Source organism: Eublepharis macularius, chromosome 8, assembly GCF_028583425.1.
Source record: "Eublepharis macularius isolate TG4126 chromosome 8, MPM_Emac_v1.0, whole genome shotgun sequence".
Lineage (NCBI taxonomy): Eukaryota > Metazoa > Chordata > Lepidosauria > Squamata > Eublepharidae > Eublepharis > Eublepharis macularius.
The window spans coordinates 134,131,729-134,149,009 of NC_072797.1; the positions used below are offsets into that span (position 1 = coordinate 134,131,729).

Below are 17,281 nucleotides of genomic sequence, written 5' to 3' on the forward strand. Positions count from 1 at the left end.
ATTTATGAAGCCTATCACTTCTATAATTTTACTTGTGCTAATAGTCAAGGCTGGCTCAAGTTAAAATTTCTCCATATGAAGAAAGTATTGTAACCTCTCTCTTTTAAGCATCCAAGTGTATTTTATGCAACAGTGATGTTCACTTGTTATATTGTCTTACATGATATGCTGAGGGGAGGCAATCAGCAGTCTAGTCCAGGTGGGTTAGGACTAGGAACCTGCCTTTTGAAAAAAATGGAAGCTGACATTCTCAGGGAGCTGCATTCTGCTCCAATACCACAGTCCCAACATTAACTGTGTGTTAATGGCTGTAGGAACATGTTCTGGTATTTTCATTTTAAAACTTCTTGATCACTGAGAGAGCTGGAAGTGTTGTTGGACATGGTCCTCTAGGAGAATGTTACTGATGGGCTGTCAAATCTGATTTGCCTTGCCCTTGCGACTATTACTCATGAAAGCCTAGAGGTTTGTGTACCTCTTAACTGATGTGAATGCACCCTTTTTTAGTTGCAGGTCAAGAAAGAATCCTTGACTGCCAACCTTGAGGCAGTGATGAAAGAAGTTCAACTTTTATGGGACAGGTTTCAATGGCCTCAAGAGCAGCAGGCAGAACATAAAAGAATTACAAGCAAATGCTCAATTTCTGAAGCATTGAAGATGGTAATTGTTATGATCTTCACTTTCTTTAGGGTGGATTTTGCTTTAAATCTCCCCCTTACACCCTCTGGGTAGTTTGCTGCCACCAGGAATATATTATTCCAAAATGTTTTATTTAAATTTTCCCTTTTGTAACGTGTTTGAGCGTCAGGCTCCTTCGTGGTTCTATGTGGCCCTGAGGATAGGAATGGGAGATAACTCTGGGATATAACAAAACACAGTTTATTTTTTTAAGAAGTGTATTGGTTACATAAAAGTCATTCTTAGTTCTTCTAGTTGCTTCATCCAAACTCATCCACACAAATCTCTTGTAAGGCTTCACACACCGTTAGCCTCTTTCTCTAGGCTCTATATTTCTCTCACAGAGAACTCCTCAGACAGCACACAGCCAGCCTGTTTTCTTTTCACTCTCAGTTCTTTCTCTCTCAGGCGCACACACAGTTTGCCTGCTTCAAATAGAGTGAATATATAGTCTCCCAGACACACTCAGTTCAGGCTTCCACTCAGGTTGCCTTTCCCTCACAAATACATGAACACACTCAGGCTGCACACAGCTCGCCTCTCTTGCCCTAACTGAATCTTTTTTCTCTCCCTCAATAACTGAAAACTGCCTTCACTCCGCCCACTCTCTGTCATCTACCAATCATATCACTCACCTCTCTCACCCCCCACTCTTCACCTATCTCACCAAACATTTAAAGACACATGCACCCATTTCTTGAAATCATTACAGTAATGTTCAGAATTTTGTATCTCTTTCTCAGCTTTATGAGCTTCTTATGTGCTTAAGCGTTCTTATGGACTCCAGTCCAATGTGGAGTGATTCTAAATTGCACAGTCCTGAACTTGTGAACATGAAGGACAATCTGTGCTTGCAACCTGAGGGTTTCTGTGCTGCACCAAACAGATTTCTTTCAAATTTTGTCACCCTTGGAACTCTTTCCTCATAAACTTGCCAGATGGAATCCCAATACCTGTAATGGGACACAGTTCATGTTGGGTGGCAGCCAATCTTTATGAGCCCCTTTGCTCCCCTGCATGAGCTAGAAGTGCTAACTCCCCCACTTTCATGCTCTTTACCATGGATCCAAGTATAGACACTTTCAAAAGAATTATCAGGAGAGACATTGAAGCAGCTGAAAAATGAATAGCGATCCTTGGCAGAATCTAACCAGTGAGGAAAGGCGCAGGCACTGCGTGCCTTAGCTAACGATACAGACATTATCATCAAACTCGCCAACAAGGGTGGGAGGGATCATTGTTATGACCATGGAGGATGAGGCAGAGGTTTAGAGGTGTGCAGGGCCAGGGTGATTCGGATTTCCCAATTTGGAATACCCAAATCGGGAAAAAGATCCAGAATAAAGGGAATTCCGAAGCGGCAAGCTGTTTTGGAATACCCAATTCGGAAAGATTCGGGTTTGCTTCGTAAAGATTCGGCCGTTGTTTTTAATGAGGAACATGCTCCTGACTTTCCAGGAGCCTGTGGGGGGGGGGCATTTTCTTTAGGAAGCCTAAGTTCCCCCAAGTTCCCCATCACCCCCAGAGCAGGCTGGCCAGCCACTCCCCATTATTCCTTATGATGGGAACTGTTAAACTGTCTTTCCAAGGGCAATTATGCACAGACCAGGGGTGCCACAATGGAGGGCACACTCCTGAGTGCAAGCTAGTCCCTGGGAAAGCACACCTGAACCACAGATACCCATCCCCAGGTTCCCCACCACCCCCAGAGCAGGCTGGCCAGCCCCTCCCCATTGTTCCCTGTGATGGGAACTAACCTTCACACCAGAGAATAACACACAAACACACATTGAATCAAGTTCAAAAAACTTTATTTTTTAGCTTTCAGTTACAGTATTAAAGGCACACTAATGTGACACATCACAACAGTCTCCCACACAATAGTACCTCAGCTTAATTCCAACCAGAGAATCACAAAAACACAATTACTTGCAAAAACACTATTTCTTTCTTGGCTTTAAGTTACACAGCATGAAGGCACAACACAAGACATCACAACAGTCTCCCACATAATAGTACCTCAGCTTCCTTCAAACCAGAGAATCACACACACACACACACACACAGTTTCTTGCAAAAACACTTTTTCTTGGCAGAGCATGAAGGCAAGCATCCATTCCTCCCAAAACAAAATAAAAGGGGGGGCACTCTTGCAATTTAGTCCAGCAGAACCATTGTCATTTCCTGCAGCTGGGCTTTCAGTTCAGCCTGTGGGGAAACACCACAGAGCAGAGCAGTACCTGGCCACAAGCACAACACAATGGCCTTTGCGGAGCACGGTTGCAGAGCTTCCCCCGCCCCCCACCAGCCAGCTTCAGGCTGAACTGGAAACCACCTGTGAGGTAGTGTATAGCCTTCGTCATCAGCTGGTGCCCACCCACACCATTCCTACTAACCCCGCTCCTCCCCCACCCGTTCAACATGAACATTTTAACAGCATGGAACAATATTAAACAGCAGCAGCATAGCTAGTTTAGCTGCTACTCTGAGTTTCTTGCTGAGTCCCTAACCTAACCAGTCCCTGTCTAACCTGTCTCTCCCTCCAGTGGCAATCAGCATTTCTGGGGTATATTAATTATCAGAATAAATTTGTGCCCATGGGGGTCTGTGACAGTTTTGGTTAATTTCCCCCCCCCCCTGTTTTTTTTGAGGGGGGAGCCAAATTGCAGGGTGCATTCCTTTTGCCGCTGAGTTCCACCCTCCTCCTGCTGGACTTTTTTCTACTTCTAAAAGTTTAATGTAGGGAAGAGCGCGATTCCCCAGGTCCTAGACTCTCAGAGGATGCAGGCCACAAGGAGGGCTCACCTCATTCACTCTGGAAGTCCACTCCTGAGAAATCGCGAGCTGACCTTCAGGAAGACCAACTGCTCAACTCTCCATGGGAGAAGGTGAGAACGATGTGTACTGACAAAGTTGCCTGCATAGGAAAAGATGCGCTCGCTCCCCATGCTCGTCGGAGGGCATAAGAGGAGCCGCTGCACCTCGAGGGAGAGATCTGGCCAGACCGCTTCCTTCTTGGCCCAGTACCTCAGCAGATCAGTGGACAGCAACTTGCAGGGCTCCGCAAGGTAATCCCTGACCACTGCCTCCACTGAATCCTCTCTCACACGACTCACGATCCCAGAGGGGCCGAGGGGCCACCGGAGCATCTCCGTCTCCATGGACATTCCGGCGGTGGCCGCGGGGGGATCCTGCTCAGAAGGGGCGCGAGAGGGACCTGCAGGGCTGGCCCCTTGCATGTCCCCTCTTGGCCTGCCTACGCCTCACCCGTGCACAGAGGGCATCTCTGGCTTGGGTGAGGTTCCTGTCCTGCTCGGCGAAAGTGCCCTTAATGCGTAGGTCACAAATGGTTGCCAACATGTATGACTCCTTCTGCATGAGAAGTGTTATCTTGGCAGCTATGACCTGCTGCAGCCTTCTCACGAGCATGTGCACCGCTGGAACGCTGTCTGCACGTGGTGCGTCTGGGCCCACAAAGGAGGCCAATGAACTCTGGAGCGTGTGCACCAGAGGAATGACCAGACCCAGGGTCACCATGTCAGACGAGACCGCTACAGTGAAGTCCTTGAAGGGCTTCAGGGCCTCCACTGTCTGGGATACGGTGAGCCAATCCTCCTGGCTGAACTCATCCACCCGACTCGCAGCATCACTCTCTGAGAAACATGCCGCGAGTGCGGCCTGCTGCTTCACCAAGTGCTCCAGCATGGCACAGGTGGAGTTCCAGCGAGTGACTGTGTCAGAGATCAGGACATGCTCCGGCACGCCTGGCCTGGCCTGCTTCTGGCGCAGTTCATGAGTCGATTTCACATTACGCGAGAAGTGACTCGTGAGCCTCCAACATTTCTGCAGGAGATACTGGAAGTCACGAGTTGCAGGGTCCTAGGTCTCCAGGGAGGAGCCCACTCCAAGTGCAGCTTTCACCACTAGGTGAAGTTTGTGAGCCGCACAGTAAATGCGCTCGTATCTCACCTGCCGTGCCACTGCCCTCATGTTCTGGCCACCATCCGTCACCGTGCATCCCATGGTGACGGTGCCCTTGCCTATTCAGCCATCCAACTCCCTCCTCAAGGTGGCCGCGATGTTCTCTGCTGTGTGCGACATGTCGAGAACCTCGGCATGGAGCAAGGCCTTGCAGTAGCCAGCCCAGCGGTCTCCCATCCTTTCCTGCCTAACTCTGGACACCTCACCCTCACCTTGAAGGTCTTCGAGTTGCCACCAGTGTGCAGTAAGCAAGAGGTATGCATGCTGCACACACGGGCAAAATATGTATCCACAGGTTGGAGAGATTGTACCTCAGTGGTCCCTTAAATTGGTCGTAGCTGAACTCATGAAGGCTCCTTTTGAGCCCCTGGCGACTTGTGAGTTGAAGTTCCTATCTTTTAAAGTTTCATTTTTGGTCGCTATTACTTCTGCCTGCAGAGTTAGTGAGCTAGTGGCCCTTAGATCAGACCCCCCCCCCCCTCCTTTTGAAGGTCCATCAAAACAAGGTCATACTGAGACCTGATCTTAGGTTTAGACCTAAGGTTTCTACACAGTTTCATACATCACAAGATATTGTGCTTCCTATGTTTTTTCCTTCCCCGTCAGATAATTTAGAAAGAGCTTTGTACTCGTTAGATGTGCGTTGGGCCATATTGTTTTACCTTCAGCGTACCTCTCAGTTTAGAAGAGATAAGCAGTTATTTGTCTGTTTCTATGGCCCTAGGAAAGGAAGAGCTGGGTTTTTTTCTCCCCCTGCCTGAAACATGTTATAATACATTTTGAGTAGCTGGCCCTTTTTTAAAAGCTGCTCATCTGTCATGGAAGGGTCTAGAAATATTAAAACAGTGTTGAAAAATGAAAGTCTTCTTACACATTTATACATTTTGGTCTTCTGTTTCACATAAAGCTTTCTGTTTTTTAAAAGTTGCATTTACAAGAATAGTTTTGGTTTACTACAGCCTGGATTACACTGTTTCAAAGCAATTTGTAGCTGATGTATAAAAATTCTTAGAATTTTGCAGTAATGGAAGTGATAAGTATACTGCTGAGTGAAAGGCTTTTGCAACATGTTCCTTTGTTTTCTCTAGTGGGAACAAGAGTTACAGAACCTAGAAGAGCGGAAGAAAGAGCAACTGAAGGATCTCATTTTCAAAGTCAGGCAACAACTTGATGGCTACTGGAAGAGGTGTTTTTATAGTGATGAACAAAGAGCTGTATTTCAACCTTTTTATAATGGTAAGTCCCTATTTCGCTTTTGTCTTTCAGATGCATACTGCAAGCTGGCTTGAATAGCTTGTTTCTGTAAATGGAAGGTTTTATGACTGAAGACAAATTATTTTTGTAATTCCCATGAGATGAGGGTCTGACCTGATGCCTGCACTGAATGGAGAGACAACCCACTTGCTGGGCTGAGTTACAATGAAAGTGATGGAACAACTGCCTACTTGATGCTTTGCTTTGTACTTGCAGGGTCTAGACATATGCCTTGAACAGAATAATGTTTGTTTTCTTGCCCCAGATGATTTCTCAGAGGACTTATTAAATCAGCATGATGAGGAACTTCTGAAAATTAAACACGAGTATGAGAAAAACAGAGGTCTGTACGATACTGTACAAAAATGGGAAGCCACATGGGACCGTTTCATTGAATTGGAGGTAGGCTCTTCTGTGTATTTAAATCTATTGCATTCACAATGGAAGTCAAAATTCAAAGGTTCGGTTACAGACTCTCATTCTTGTGAATTATGGGTTACTTTGAGCAACCTTTGGGCCCAGAAGATGGGAAGAATTGGATGAGAAGATGGGCCCCCGCCTTATGGAATGCTGTGCCTGTGTCAGTCCTTGACAGGTAGATCTCCAAGTCCCTCACAGCAAGCACTCAGGTACATTGGTTGAAGTAACTTTTATTAGAGATCTAGACAGTCCAAGTGATCTATATGAATGCATTGGCAGAAGTGACTATTCAAAAAGGGATAGTGTTAACTTCCCGCCCTTTGGGTCCATTAACATTCTGGCACAAAACCCCCAAAGAGTTACATGGGAAGTGATTAGTTTAGGCTAGACATAGTACAGAATGAAATCATCTCAGTCTCTGAGAAAAGATATATTGCTCGCAGCTTGCATTCAAGGACACTTAACTGTAGAAGTGAAAGTAAATACCAATAACAGACAACCCCCACTGGCTCAGTACATTTCATGTTAGCAGTTTACACTCTCTTAGATGATCAACACAGTGTACAGAATGCAACCTCAGCCAACATTTATGATCAGCACAAAATGCAAAACACATTAATGGCAGGTATGCAGGCAGGCATACATGACAGCCTGTTGTGATCAGGAAAGCTGCCACTCTCTCCTGTTTTTCTGCAAACTTTGCAAAACTAACTTATTCAGAAGGGCTTTTTTACACAGGCAATTGACTGTATTGTAACAAAGTGTTTCAGAAAGATGCTTTGATAAAGGTATAGGTACTATGAACTGTAGTACTGTGTGTAATGACCTTACTGCTTTGTTTACTGGTTGCGCCATCCTGTATTATGCTTGACTGTCATTGAGACTCAAGGTGGATTACACAATGAAAAAGGACTATAGTAACATAAATGAAAGTAAACAAATGTTCATCATCAGTCTTCCTGTGCAGTCCCACATGGGGACTGGGCATGTGGAGGCCTGCCAATACCAGAGATTTTCTAGCTTAAAAACACTAGGGGGCACCCTTGCCTCCCAGTGTGCATGAGTAGCCGCTTTCCCGCCGAAATGGCATCTAAGGAGGTGGGGCACCCTGGCTACCCTCAGTTCCTATTTTGCTGCCATCGGAGGAGATTCTAGCTTGTCTTCATCTTCGACTTGGATAAGTACTTTACTTCTTATCAGAAAAATGTTGGATAAAGGCTTATTCAGGAGGCGGTAGTGCGGCCCCTCCTGAAAAAACCATCTTTGGACCCCACCGACCCGTCCAGTTACCGCCCAGTGTCGAACCTCCCGTTCCTGGGCAAGGTGATTGAGCGGGCGGTGGCGGTACAACTGCAGGAATTCCTGAATGATGCTCTAGTCCTGGACCCATTCCAGTCTGGCTTCCGTCCTGGCCATGGGACGGAGACAGCCTTGGTTGCCCTCACAGACGACCTTCGCAGGCATCTGGATAGAGGCGGGTCAGCGCTGCTTGTGTTACTTGATCTCACAGCAGCGTTTGACACGGTTGACTATGATTTGTTGGCCAGCCGCCTTGCCGACGTGGGGATTAGGGGGACAGTCTTACAGTGGCTGGTCTCCTTTCTCCAGGGTCGGGGACAGAGGGTGGCGCTCGGGGGAGATCTATCGGCCCGTCACCCTTTGGTGTGCGGGGTTCCCCAAGGGGCGATACTCTCCCCAATGTTATTTAACATCTATATGCGCCCCCTCGCCCAGTTGGTGCAGAGGTTTGGGCTGGGTTGTCATCAATACGCAGATGACACCCAACTTTTTCTGTTGATGGACGGCCGGCCAGACACGGCCCCGGACAATCTGGCCAGAGCTTTGGAGGCTGTGACGGCATGGTTGAAACAGAGCAGGCTGAAATTGAACCCAGTGAAGACGGAGGTCCTGCAGCTGGGACGGGGGCTGCCAGATGTTGGGATCCAGCTCCCTGCCCTGGATGGGACACCACTGGCAACTTTGCCAGTGGTAAAGAGTCTGGGTGTGTTCCTGGATGCCTCCCTATCGATGGAGGTCCAGGTCACGGCGGTTGCCAAGTCTGCATTTTTCCATCTTCGTCAGATCAGGCAACTTGCCCCCTACCTGACGCCCCAGGACCTGGCTACAGTGATCCATGCAACGGTCACCTCCAGGCTAGATTACTGTAACTCACTCTACGCTGGGCTACCCCTGGGCCTGATCCGGAAACTACAACTGGTCCAGAATGCGGCGGCACGGGTCCTGACTGGTATACCTTACCAGTCACACATCACACCTGTCCTGCGCCAGCTGCACTGGCTTCCAGTTGAATTCCGAATCAGGTTCAAAGTGTTGGTTCTTACCTTTAAAGCCCTGAGTGGGTTGGGACCGGCATATCTTCGGGACCGCCTCTCCCTGTACGTTCCCCGGAGATCGCTCCGATCAGCGAATAAATATTTACTTGTGGTCCCCGGCCCTAAGGAAGCCCGCCTCGCTTCAACCAGGGCCAGGGCTTTTTCAGTCCTGGCCCCAGCCTGGTGGAACGCTCTGTCAATGGAAACCCGGGCCCAGCGGGACATATTATCGTTCCGCCGGGCCTGTAAGACAGAGCTGTTCCGCCAGGCGTTTGGTGATTGAAGGGGGCGGTGCCATGTCGGCCTCCCACCTTTGGGGTGGGGAAGGTTCTCCCCACCACTGCACCTTGTTAATTTGTTTTATTATTTGTATATTGATTTTAGTTTTTGTTTTTATCAATTTTAACTGTTCACCGCCCAGAGCCCCTGGGATGGGCGGTATATAAATTGAATAAATAAATAATAAATAAATAAATAATTCAAATGATGTGTCACCTACAATAGAAAAATGACTTGTTCTGATGAGCGTTCAAACTGCCTTTTTTGCCTGAGTGAAACCCGCAATACCCAAATGTGCAAACACTGCCAAATTTTTATGCCTAAAGTTAGAACGGAAAGATCAGGCAGATTACAGGCCTCTTTGTGGCAAAAAGCCTTGGCGGCTACAGGCCTCCTGGCAAAGGCACAAACAGCTACCTCATCCAGTGTTCCTCTCCGCACGGATCCAAAAACGGGCGGACCAAAGACTCCCCACCGATCTTCCCTTCCTCATTGGATGATTGACCTCGGTTGGAACCCACTTCAGAACCAAGGGATTCTTGGGAACGCTGCGCCTCAGAACTGTCGGCTCCAACTGGAGCTACGGATCTAACCCCATTGGGCTCTAAGACTTCTAGAGGTCCAACACCTTCGGTAGCCCGTGAAACACCTGTCGCACCAACCCGACTCGCTCTGTTTCTCATTCACCTCAGATCCAAGTCAACCAACTTTCAGATCCGAAGGCCCAAGAAGGGATGTCGGAATGGACCGCTGCCAGTACCGACCCCAAGAAAGGGAAGAAATGCCATATGTCTAAAAAGGACACGGTGACAACGGAGATTACCTCCCTTTCCCATATGACAGGTGAACTAGCCCAACCAGTCGGAATCAAAACCTCGAGTAAAAAGTGAAAGGAACCGGCAGGCGCTGCATCATCTCTTGTAGTCCTCTCATCACCTGCGCCATCTCCCTCTAGTTCACTGATCGCCCCCCATATGGGCCCCCAAATGCTCGGGGTTAGTCTCTTGGAAGTCCTTCTCATCTGGGGCTGGTATAGGGCCCCTCTGTTCTTCCTTGGGCTCACCCCCTAGCATGAGGTCGAGGGGGGTCTCCTCATCTTTCGTCGCTTCCGATCCGAGGAGCTCTTCCAGTTTGGACATACTATGGCTTAAAGCCATGTCTTGCCGTCGCATCTTCTCTCGGGTCAGTTGGCCCACCGATCATCGGGGTGCCCACTTTTGTGGGGTGGTTACTAGCCAGTTCCAATGAGTTGCCCCCTTCTTAGGGATCACCCCAAGTTCTTGACTGTCATCACTGAGCCTGGGCAGAGGCTCCATCGAAGCATCTCCGGCCGCCTCATCCCTCGGACTCTGTCCTGGTTCCATATTGATTAATTGTCCCTCTGGTGGCTTTGAAGTTCCCTGGTCTAACTCATACAGCATGGTGCTGGTAGTCTGACATCAGGGTTTTGGGTCCAGGGGAAAAGAGACTTCTGCCAAAATGTTAGTCCTTGGCAGGTATATTCCCCAAGTTCTCCGCAGCAGAAATCCAGGTGTATTGGTTGAAGTAACTTCATTAGAGATCCATCAAGTTCATGGTGCTCAGACAAATGAATTGGCAGAAGTGACGTGGATGGGGTTGGTAGTGTTATAGGCAAGGTTCCCGCCATCAGGATAGGGACCATTAAAGTTTAGGCGCAAAGAAGCCGGGGTGGGGGGTGAAGAGAAGAAGCTAAGTTTAGGCTAGACAGAACAAAGAATGAAATCATCTCAGTTCTCAAGGATTCATTTCGAGCTGGCTGCAGCCAGCCTGCTAGGACACTTGCTGGAGGCAGCGGGGAAAGAGAAACTAAATACTTGTGAGATAACCTACTGCCTTAACATCAATAAGAAACTTCTCATGCCCTCAGAGGACCAGTACATAACACAGAATACATTCATGGCAGTTATGCAGACAGGCCTATATGAGACACTGAAGGGGACACTTACCCTCTTAGACCTAGCCCCAGTCCTCCATCCGAACCCTCACTGGATGATACAATCAGAACCACAGAGGAACCATCTCCTACTGATGATTTCTGAGCTTATTCGGAACTCCTAAGCATGGCTAAGGCCTTGGAAATCGATATTTCATCCTCCGAACCTAGATCCAAAAATAAAATTTTACAACACATTTATGCTGGATCTATGACTAATGTTGCCTTCCCTGTAATAGAAGATTTTGTTGACATCATGAACAACATGAACTTGAGGCCAACTTCTACTCCAGCCATGAATAAAAAATTTGAGAGCCTATACAAGACCAGGGACGAACTCTGTCCCTACCTTTCATTGCACCCTCCTCCATCTTCTCTAAGTCAGTGAGGAGATGCAGACCAAACTAAAGCAGGGATTACATTCTACTCCCTCAGATAAGGAGGGGAAGAAATTGGATGCAATGGGCAGAAAGATGTGCACCTTGGCCGTGTTTAACATCAAGATGGCCAATTATTCCGCTATGATGGCGGCCTACCAACTGCTGATTTGGAATAAGGTGGCGACTTTCATTCCCAAGGTTCCTGAGGACCAGCAGGTCTACTTTAGGGTGATCCAAGAAGAGGCGGTTCGTTTTATCTCGCCACCAAATAAATGCAAGCAGCAATGTAGCAGATACTTTGTCCAGGGCACTACTTTTGGTTATTGTCCTTCGGCATCACTTGTGGTTGCATGCCACCGCCTTACCTATGGAAACTAATGTCCCATATATGAGTTGTGGCACTGTCTTCGAGAGAGAGAATTTGAGAGCCACTGGAATATACTGCCCTGCTTTGGTATGGAAGAACCTAATGTTCTGCCTCTGAGGCGGAGGACATCTTGGGTGATTCCCACCATCCAATCAGGGAGGCAAGAACTAACTTTCTTCCTCTTCCTGTCTAGCCTGTGGGACCACCCTCTCTTCAGTTCTGTTCCTGCCTCCAGGGAGAGCAGTTCTTCAGACTAGCTCTGCTGCCTTTTTTCTCTCTATCTCTTATTTATCTTTCTTCTTCCTCAAACCATTCTTTACCTTACTGTTCTTAAATATATCTCCCCTCAATTTGGGGAAGAAAATGTCTTCAGCAGTGGTAGGTGCCAATAGCAAAACATACACTATCGAAACTCCTAAAAACTCTCTTCGTAGAGGTTCCTTGTGGAATACCAGCTCACTCTTTTAGGGATGCTACTACTACTGCAGCATTACACAGGAACACTTCTGTAGAAGAAGGCTGCAAGGTTGTCAGTCTTGACCTTATTAAGATGCTACAAATCAAATCTATATGATTCAGCGGACACTGACTGTAGTAGAAAAGTACTGCAGTGCATGATCGTGGACGAAGACGACATCCCACCCTGAAACTGGAAACTGCTTTGGGAGCACCCAAGATGTCCTCCGCCTCAGAGGGAGAACGGACCTTTGGAAACTTACCGTGAAGGGTCCTTCTCCTCTGAGGAAAGGAGGACATCTTGCCCTTCCCGGGTCTCCGTCCTTCTCTACCCTGCTGCCTCATTCTTCTACCACCTCCGGGTTATGCTTTATTTACAGTACATGTTAATGCAACAGGTGTTTTTTCTCTCAGTATTGACAGTTGCTGAATGAGAAATTCAAGGTTACTGCTTTGTGGAGTCCCCTGAACTGAAGAGAGGGTGGTCGCACAGGCTAGACAGGAAGAGGAAGAAAGTTAGTTACTGCCTCCCTGATTGGATGGTGGGAATCACCCAAGATGTCCTCCTTTCCTCAGAGGAGATGGACCCTTCACGGTAAGTGTCCAAAGGTCCGTTCATCTACTGTCTTCCTGTGCAGTCCCACATGGGACTGTGCACGCGCAGGCCTGCCGACCTTGGAGATTTTCAAAGCTCAAAAACCACTAGGGGGCGCCCTCGCCTCTCAGTGCATATGCGTGGCCGTCTTTCCTGCCGAAAAATGGCTCCTAAGAGGCGGGCCGCCCCCGACGTAACCTCAGTTCCTCTTTTGCCGCCGACCTGAGAGGTTCTTGCTCACTCTACTTCTTCTGAGAGAGATCTTCTTAATCTGTAAGAATATCAGAGAAAGCATTATTCAGAAGGTGTGTTTCGTGCGATAGAAAAATGACAAAATCCGATAGTCATTCCAACTGCCTGTATTGTTTAGAGGAAACCCACAACACTCAGGCCTGTAAGCACTGCCGCACCTTCACTCTGAAGGCCAGAGCAGAGCGGGCGGGTAGGTTTCAAGCCTCTTTGTGGCAGCGCACCATGGCGGCGACTGACCCTCCTCCGAAGGGAAAATCTCCCGCGCAGAGATCGACTGTCATACCGACGCCAGGGCCTTCTGGAGCTACATCACCACGCTCCACCCTGTCACCCACCCACACCGACCCTAGACCGTTAAGCCCCACAACGCCGGTTCAGAGCTCGTCAGAACGGACCGCACCTACCTCATCGGATCCGATCTCAGAGTCGAGACCAGCCTCGGAACCACCTCTGTCGACATCGGGTGCTCGGTCCAAGAGGGATGGTTCCATGTCTCCTAGACTTTTGGAGCCAAGAACCCCCCGGAGTGGGACTAAGTCGGATCATCGTAGTAATTCTTCAGCACAGAAGGCTTCAGTTCCGAAGAGAGCTTCGGAACCATCAAGTTCGACTCTGGAAAAGAAAAAGAAGAGGCGTCAGTCCTCCAAGTTGGACAAACAAGTCCTAGAGAGCGTTCTTGTCCCGCAACCAGCAGCGGAGCAGCATGTCACGCCCGGACCCGACCCACCCGAGAAGAGACGTTGTGGTTCCGGTGATAGAATCTCCCCTCAGGAAACTCCAATGTCGGAGAGGTCTCGAGAGCCAGATATCATCTTACTCAATAAGCCCCCAACACCATCGGGGATACCTCGTTCACCTTCTCATGATTCATGGTCTTCACGCTCCTCGGAAAGGGGTCATCCGAGGTTGCGGGAAAGTTCGCGTCGTACGGAGAGGTACAGCCCTTACTCCAGACGACATCATTCTGCAGTGAGCTCCCCTTCGCACAGTTATTACAGGGAGGGTTCCTATGTCTTGGAGCATGGAACCAAGAGGTGTTCGAGATCGCTGTCGGTACAGGCCGGCTCCTCTGTCAGATCCAGACAGACCCCGGGGTTCTCAGATACCGAGTATGAAGCCTATACTCACTATGAGAGGTCTTATGATTCTCCTCCCTCAGATTCACCCGACAGAGTGATCGGACCATCGGAGGAACGATTTCTACGCATATAACGAGCTCCTTCAGCGCATGGCAAAGGCAGTTGAGATCGAGGTAGCTTCCATGGAACCACGCTCGAAGGATAAGATATTAAAACACATTTATTCGGGTTCGACCCCGACGGTTGCCTTTCCCATGATCGAAGGCTTCGTGGAACTCTTGTCGGGCTTGAATTTAAAACCTGCTTCTACCCCGGCCACTAATAAAAAAGTGGAGAACTTGTATAGGGTAAAAGATGATCAATGCTCATTCCTGTCTCTTCACCCACCTCCGTCTTCACTTGTGATGGAGGACATGCAAGTGAAACTGAAGCAAGGTTCTTTGTTGGTTCCATCGGACAAGGAGAGTAGAAAAATCAACTCCTTGGGGGAGGAAAGTCTACACCTCTGCGGCATTTGGCATCAAAATTGCCAACTTCGCAGTGATGATGTCCGCCTATCAATTGTTGCTTTGGACTAAAGTAGCAACATCGTACCTCAAGATGTTTGTTACATCTTACCCTGACAACAGTGTTGGTATATAAAGCCTGTATAAGGAGTAGGAGTCTTCTATCAATTGTAGTAGCACTTAGCTTCTTCCAGAGAATATCTCTGGAAATGGAGTCAAAGACAGATTTTAAATCTATAAAGCCTGCATATAACAATACTGTATTATTGGTCGGATATTAGTCCACCAAGTGGGACAATATCAAATTGTGTCCAATGGTAGATTGCCGCTCCCTAAAACCAGCCTGCTCGTTAATTAATAGATTTTCCTGCACAAGCCAACTTTGTAATTTCTCCAAGAGATGGCTTGCATGTAATTTACCCAAGATACTCAGGAGGCTTATTGGTCTGTAGTTGGCTGGATCGTCTCTTCGGCCTGCTTTAAATATACGTATAATAATGGCTTCTCCCCAGATCTCCGGGATAGCCCCAGTTGAATCGATGTAAGTGAATAATGAGGCCAGAAGGAGAGCCCACCAATCTACATTGTCCCGTAATAGCTCCGGAGGTATCATATCGGGACCTGGGGCTTTGCCTTTCTTGAGCTTGTTAATCAAGCTCTCAACCTCCTTGGCTGTCACTGGAGGCCAAGGGGGTAAACCCGTTATGTCCCCTTGGATCGGGGAAAATGATGAAGAGTTGGTATAAGTATACAATTTTTGAAAGAATACCTCCCAGGTCTTATGAGAAATGAAAGAGTCAATAGGAGAGAAGCCCTTGTACGAGTGGTTTCTAACCAGATTCCAAAACTCGTTTGAGATCTTTTCATTCGTTGACTGTATTATTCTAGTCCGTAGCGCTTTCATTTCTTCACTTTTTTTGTTGCCACGAGTTTCTTATATACCTTCTTTAGATGCAAAAGGCACTGTTGTGCAGACAGTGTGTCGGAACCCGAAGAGTTCTTGTAGACTTGATAGGCAGTATTAAGGTCACTTTTTGCTTTCCGACAATCTTTATCGAACCAACGCTTGGAGAAGTTCTTATGCATCTTTCTTTGGGTGGAAGCATACTTTATCAATAGTGGCTTGAAAAGCTGAAGATGGTCAAAGGGAGTCAGGAGATCTCGATCATGAAAGCTATTCATAATTTCAGCTCTCTGCTCCCTTGCCTCCCTGTCCACAAGAATCCCCTTTTCTTTTTGTGCTAGGTGGTTAGACCACCTAGCACAGCAGCCCATCTGAGATGTTACTAACAAGTGTGGGCCAAATTTAGGGGTAGGGTGGGATTGAGGGGCCAAGGGGGCCAAGTCTAATAAGAGTGGAAGATGGTCACTTGCTAATTCTGGCACAATCTGTAGACTTACAGCCTTGGAAAGTAATCCAGGGCTAACTAGAAAATAATCAATGGTGCTTCATCTAGAACCTGCTATATAAAGGTGATCTCTCCAGGATAATCACCTGCTATAGAGCCATTTAAAATGGAGAGATCAAACCTCCTTGCTGTTCTTACTAGGCAAGCACCTGTGAAGTTTGCCCTAGGATCCTTTGAGAGACGTTGGCAATGGGCCCGCTTATGCTCTTTTACTTACCTGAGAGTACGGCGGCGAAAGAGGACTGAGGTTAGCCAGGGCGCCCCGCCTCCTTAGATGTCATTTTGGTGGGAAAGCGGCTGTGCGTGCACGCTGGGAGGCGAGGGTGCCCCCTAGTGTTTTTAAGCTAGAAAATCTCTGGTATCTGCAGGCCTGCGCACACGCAACCTGCACAGAAGACCTCGATGAACAACAGTTACAGATAAGTGCAACACTGTTTTTATTCTTGGTGTAAGCTTTCATGAATCAAAGTTCACTTCATCAGATTTATTTATACTTAAGAATTAAAGCAACAGAACTCCTTAAGTCCTTCAAGGTGCCAATAGATGTAAAATCTACTGCAACAATTCTTGAAGCATTTAGAAAATGACATTCTATCTACTTAGTAGTATACAGTGTGATACAGGTTAATACGAGCCTTGGCATACTAGTTCTTTTTTTCTGAAACATTCAAAACTTATCTGTATACCTAAGGAGGTGTAATGCTGTAGGTGCAGCAGCAGTGTTGCTTTGTGCTGTAAGTGAATGCCTGGTACTGATTAGTTACCTGCTGTACTTGTGTCCAGAACAAATCAACAGATCCAAGCAGACTTCTGAACAGAGGGGGTAACTTGCTCAAAGATGAAAGGGAGCGGTCAAAGATCCAGAAGCAGTTGTTAAAAGTAAGTAAGTGCCAGGGTATTGCTATTTCAGCTTTGCCACAATGAAATTCCCTAGCTTAAACTGTCAGCAGGTGTGTAACTTCTTATGTAAAGAGCATAACATGTAGAAAGGCTAAGTTTCAGACATTGGTCCAAAGGATTTTTACATTTGGAATGCCTTGTAGTTCACTAGCTAACTAATTGCAGCTGCATTGAAGAGTTCTAAAGTGCTGTGTTAAGTAGTTTAATTTGTTTTTAATTTGGGCATTATGCAGGCTGTGCATGGGGGCTAGAATTTATAATATACTTATCAGGTACCTTTCTCCTGTGGTTGGGAAGTGGGTCAGTCTTGACTGACGGAAAGTAGCTCCTCCTCTGTTCCAGGGTCGGTCGAATCAGACGATCCTCTAGGGGGAGGCCTCTTCCCTGGAATGCCAGTTTTTTGCTGACCCTGCTCTAGCAGGGAGTCGAGTCACTGTG

General features: G+C 47.6%; 1 protein-coding gene across 2 annotated transcripts in view; it reads left to right on the top strand.

Annotated features, from left to right (window-relative positions):
* The window catches only part of LOC129334645 (protein regulator of cytokinesis 1-like), a 64,323-nt gene that overhangs the window by 27,141 nt on the left and 19,901 nt on the right, over window positions 1-17,281 (top strand). For both annotated transcript variants that reach the window (XM_054986880.1, XM_054986879.1), the window contains exons 6-9: window positions 508-660; window positions 5,748-5,895; window positions 6,179-6,315; window positions 16,727-16,822. In XM_054986880.1, the coding sequence (XP_054842855.1) occupies window positions 508-660; window positions 5,748-5,895; window positions 6,179-6,315; window positions 16,727-16,822 (534 nt within the window). The remainder of the gene's footprint in view (window positions 1-507; window positions 661-5,747; window positions 5,896-6,178; window positions 6,316-16,726; window positions 16,823-17,281) is intronic.